This window comes from Alligator sinensis, unplaced genomic scaffold (assembly GCF_000455745.1).
Source record: "Alligator sinensis unplaced genomic scaffold, ASM45574v1 scaffold12_1, whole genome shotgun sequence".
In the NCBI taxonomy this organism is placed as follows: Eukaryota; Metazoa; Chordata; order Crocodylia; family Alligatoridae; genus Alligator; species Alligator sinensis.
In genome coordinates, this window is record NW_005841973.1 from 2,744,116 (window position 1) to 2,749,402 (window position 5,287).

The 5,287-nt window shown below is 49.0% G+C and overlaps 1 protein-coding gene across 2 annotated transcripts in view; it reads left to right on the forward strand.

Annotated features, from left to right (window-relative positions):
• RAB11FIP5 (RAB11 family interacting protein 5) overlaps positions 1 to 5,281 on the forward strand; it is a 77,887-nt gene extending 72,606 nt beyond the window's left edge. For both annotated transcript variants that reach the window (XM_006020919.3, XM_025200644.1), the window contains 2 exons: positions 2,909 to 3,095; positions 4,991 to 5,281. In XM_006020919.3, coding sequence (XP_006020981.1) covers positions 2,909 to 3,095; positions 4,991 to 5,203 — 400 coding nt within the window. In that variant the 3' untranslated portion in view covers positions 5,204 to 5,281. The remainder of the gene's footprint in view (positions 1 to 2,908; positions 3,096 to 4,990) is intronic.
• Positions 5,282 to 5,287: the final 6 nt, after the last annotated feature.

Here is a 5,287-nt window from a genome sequence, read left to right on the forward strand (position 1 = left end):
TTTGCAGGGTCCTGGCAGGATGTGTTAATGCATTAGCTTTGTAATGTTAGGGGCAGCTGGCATTGTCTCATGAGAGCTCCTGGGACCAACCTGGCCAAACTAGCCTGGACTGCGGATGTAGATTGACTTGGCCAACACTGTCCTGGAAGGAAGAGAGTCTCTGAAAATTTCTCCGTGGTGCATAGGGAGACCTGCCAGTTACAACATGTCTCCTCCAGTGCTAAGTAGGACTCAAAACGCCAATTTTGGCTTCTAAGCTAGCGATCTCTGCTTATCTGGCTCCAAGCAGTGGCCATAGCATCACCAGACTCTACCCTGAGTAGGTGTGCAGTCACAGGAACTGAAATACAAGTAACAAGGAGCCAACTCTGAACCACAGGACCAGTCTTGGAGGCCTAAGAAAAGGGACACCTTTCTCCTCTGCCCTGAGTTTTGGGCCTGGGTCCCAATGCCTCTCTGAGATGGCTGGCTGGTCTTTCAAAGGGCGTGCAGCTCTCATGGCTGATGGCTGTGAGTCTGATCCCTGAGCTAGAGTGCAAATGTCCATCCCCAAAGCATGTGCAAATTGGAAGTCTCCTTTCTGGGGAATGCTGCCATGTGCAAGATGGATCTGTGTTGGGATTTGAATGATCTGTACTGCTCTGAAAAGGTCACATATCTCTTCCCACTCCATTTCTGTTATCGTAGCATCCCTGGCAGCATTGCTTCAGCTGAAGTTCTGGTAGCTTTTGAAGTCCTTTTTTATTGCTAGGGGCAACTTAGTTTGGCTACTAGAAGCAACTTGGGGGCCTTTTGGAGGAGTGCTTTTCAAATCTGGGATCCCCTGTGCTCTGTTGTCTTTCTCCAGTTTTCACAACTTTGAAGCTAGATTACAGGCCTGGAGATCAGGAGGAAGGGGTTCCTGTTCCTGGCTCTGCCAGTAACTTTGGGTACATGTTACTTCCCCAGGATGGGTGTCAGTTATACCATCTCCAAATGGGGAACATCCTCACTTGCCTCACTGGACTGGGTCTTTGAACAGATGAATCCTTGCTGAGCATTGGAGCTCCTCTGAGCTGTCAGTAGTACACGCACATATGTCAGTTGTAGTCATGACTCTTCGTAGCGTAGCTGCTGCACTTGCAGTGTAAGTATGCTCCATGGCTTTTTTATCCTGGCTTTCCTTTCCTGGTTTTGATGTCAGACCTGGATAGTTATTGCACCAGCCCCGCTCTGCTCCGCTAGAAGCTTGCAGCACAGCTTGCCACAGGACACTTCTCTTCCCGTTAGTTTGGAGGGGGGTCCAGACTACAGCTAGAAGGCCAAACACGTGCTGACCAAGCCCTGAAATGCAGCCTGTATCCACTTCCAGTAACTGCAGAAGGGGCGGGCTTGCTAGCTAAAACAGAGCAATTCTTTCTCATCTGCCAAAGAGTGCAAAGAGGCGATGCTGCTGTGTCCCTATGGCTTGACTGGGGTGTTTTGGTACAGATGCTGTAGTGCCCTTGAGTTATGTTGTAGCCAAAAGCACTGGAAGGAAAAAGCCAGGGACCGTTGTTAATGAAACTTGAATACCATATTTTCTCACATACAACATGCTCCTTTCCCTGAAATTGGGGCGCGTCTTAAGCAGGGAGCTGACTTTCTGCCAGGGGTTGGAAATACCCTGGTTTGATTCCTGCTTCAGAGTGCAGCAGCTGAGGGAGTCAGTTGACTTAATAGCTCATTGTTCTTCACTCTTGTGCAAGTGTTAATGAATCATCTCCCCTTTTTAATGGTCATGATGTTTTATTAATCAATCTAACTTTTGCTGTCAGCTAGCTGCTCCTGGTTTCTCTCTTGCACAGCCTCTCAGCTCTTTTCAGAATCATAAATCCACCCATGGAGACCAGTTTTCTGCAGCAGCTAGGGAATCAGCTTTAGTTCTGCAGAAACGGAGAGTGAGTTTAGGCTCTGTCCCTGCTCTGTGCAGCCCTAACTGTGGACAAATCTTTATTTCTTCATTCAGCCATTCAAAAACAAGATGCATATTATATTTGGGCAGGTGTTGTATGTGAGAAAATATGGTATTTAGTGAGGTTTCTTAGTGAAACTAGAGTAGTCTCGCAGCTGTGGAAAATGTGCAATAGGCAACTTGCTGATTGAAGCTTGCAATAATAACATAGCGCAGTGTCTTCTCACTTAAGCAAACCCGTGCAAGGCACAGGACAAAAAGCTGTTTGGATAAGAGAAACGGTGGCAATTTGTGATATCATGTGTAAAACCAGACCGCCCTGACCCATACAGACCTTTGCAGCAAAGCTGGAAGGAGAACAGGTGGTTGTACCATACCAGCAGGTGCAACATCGTTTAAAAAAAAAAGAAAAGAATTGCTGTTTGGGTAATTGAGGGTTTGGATAACCAAAGCTGTCCTGTAATTAATGTAGGCAGTTAATTAGGCTGTCCCAAGGGCACCTAGACTCTGCCACAAAGTCCTTAGCTGTACACGCAGCCAGGAGCCCCCCATTTTTGCACCTAACTTGCACCAAATCTCCCATTGCTTCAGTGACCCCCCAGACCATGGCTTCCAGCACACAATGCTGCCACGTTGAGCAGCCTGCAGAGACCATGAGTTCCAACGTGCCGGGGCTTGATTTCCTTGCATTAAGATTCAGCATTGTGTCCTGGAGTCTGCAGTTTCCACGAGTCCTGTTTTCATCTTGGAGGTCACAAACTGCATTGGAGAGCGCTGTGGGCTGTCTGCCAGTGGGCTGCACTTTGGTCACCCCTGCCCTAGGAGCCAGGATCGTTCAGTGTGGTTCATTATAGGACGTCTTGCTGTGTGACTTTAATGACAGCTATGCAGCCTCCTCCCCAATCTAGGGCAGATAAAAGTGCTTTCCTCCCCTCAACCATGTGTGCCATTAACTGTCTGTCTTGCTTTCCCTAGTCCTCATCCAGTGAAGCCCATAAGTGCTGCGGTGTCAGAGGCCTCCATTGAGAAAAAGCAGCACAGGTCCAGCTTGACCTCTGCCCTGAGCAGTGGCCTGGAGAAGCTGAAGACCGTCACAACGGGCAGCATCCAGCCAGTGGCCCCGTCCACGCAACTAGAGAAGGCGGAGCACAAGAAATTAAAGGTAGGTGCATCACCACTGGCCTCTGACTCTCATTATCCTTAGCCACTGGTTTGCTTCCATTATATTAGTACTTAGAGGTGCTTGAAATGGAAGCCGTAGCTATCCCCGAAGTAGGGGACGCTTGTCTGCGTGATGCTGTTAGATGGCTGAATCAGCGGAGCTTCGGCTATTACCCAGTAGTCCTGCCTCCAGTCTTGATGCTAAGTGCACAGCAAGATCCTAGCCTGGACGGAGTGAGCATGCACTCTTTTTCCTTCTGCTTCATGATCAGGCCTCTGATTTCATTGCCTCCTGCTAAGCCGTGACTTACAGTTCACAAGACAAGCTGGATGGCTTTAGTAGTGATTCTCAACCAGGCTGCCTTGGCAGGTTGGGTGCCACAAGTTCCTTCGAAGGGTGTCCTGAGGTGTGAGATAAGCACAGGCTCAGGCTTGTCCCTACCTGGCTGACTCTCTACCCCTATTGCCTGCCCCTCTGCAAGGAGGTAAACTCTGTGCCACTCAGTTCACAAAAGTTATGGAGGAATGCCTCAAGGTCCGTGAGGGATGCCTTGAACCCCCCAAAATTGAACTAGGGTCATGTCTACACAGTAAGCAAACCGTGCCATACAGCAAGGTCTTCATGTACCACATGTGGCTTCACAGGCACCGCCTCCTAAACTGGGAGCATTGGAGCTCTGGGTGGGCTAATTAGCACGGGGGCTAGCTGATTGGTGTTGCCACTCGCCGAGGCTGATTACCTAATCTGGAGAAGGCACTACATCTGATTCCACGTAGAGAGCTGCCCAAGTGGAGCAGTCGGTGTGTTTGAGGGGGTTGCTGCCAAACACAGCAGTTCTCCCATCTATTCAGAGCCGAATGCTTTGCAGAGAGGAAGACGTCAGTGATGTGTCGAGTTCACTCTGAATGAAAATCCAAAGGGCTCTGTCTCTTGACAGATGCTTCCTGAAATGTTGCATGTGCCTTAGTTCTTCATAGTGCAGGGCCTGCGAAAAGTTGGTGTGGAGATGGGCACATCAAAAGCCCTTTTGCTGTATTGTGGATATGCACAAATACATGGTCCCAATGAGATGCTTGAATTTCCTCTCCCCCAGGCTATTGCATTCCCTGCCCCAGGTGTCCTGAGACCTGCTGTGTGTACAGTGTTGCTTGCTGCTCTATTTCACAGGAATACAGCCACTTCAGATGCTGTGCTCAAACACCCCTAGCAATGCTCCCTGTATTTCTGGGGGTCTGGCTTACAACCATATCTTCCTTGGCTCTCAGGTCTTGTATGATTCTGCTCCCCTGCATCCAGCTAGCTGTAACTTCCTCTCTCTCCCTTCTCATGATCTCCCCACTGTGGCTGGAAGAGTCGCTGCCATCTGGGACAAGCTTCTGGTTCTTCCCTATGCTCCGTGTCTGCTCTGCACAGTCTCTTGCACTGCTATTATTCATCCATACAATGGAAAAGTAAAACAATGAAAAAACACCAGTGCAGGAAAGGAACTATTTAGGCTATTAGACATTATTAGCACAAGAATAAATACATACACACTGGCTATAATAATACATTTAGGATGGGAATTAGAAGGCTTCTAACCATCAGAGAAGGGAGATTATGGAGCAGCTTTCCAGTAGGAGTAGCGGGGGCAAACATTCTGCCTAAACCTAAAAGAGAGTATGATCAATTTTTTAATAGGATTATAATGTAGCTGCCTGTAAGAGCAGGAGACCAGACTCAGTGGTTCGGGTGGTCCCTTCCGATCCAGTGTGACTGTAAAGTGCTGTAGGATGCTACTACCATAATGGCCATATGCTGTACCTTGCAGCACACATAGTCTGTGTTGGCTGCAGTTGTGTTTTGCTAGTCACCTTTCACATCTCACTGGCTTCTCCTGTTTGCTCCTGCCTTAGGATCCTGCTCTGCCAGACCAGTCTGCCAAGTATTATCACCTGACCCATGACGAACTCATCCAGCTGCTGCTGCAGAGGGAGAAAGAACTGAGCAAGAAGGAGGAGCACATCCAGGAGCTGGAAAACTACATTGACCGGCTGCTGGTGCGCATTATGGAACAGTCTCCCACCCTCCTTCAGATCCCCCTAGAGGAAACCAAGACCAGCAAGTAGCCTCGCTCCTCGGAGATCTCGTCAGCATCACTTGCCTACAGCACTTCTGGAATAAACACGCTACACCCCCCCCCCCCCCCCCCC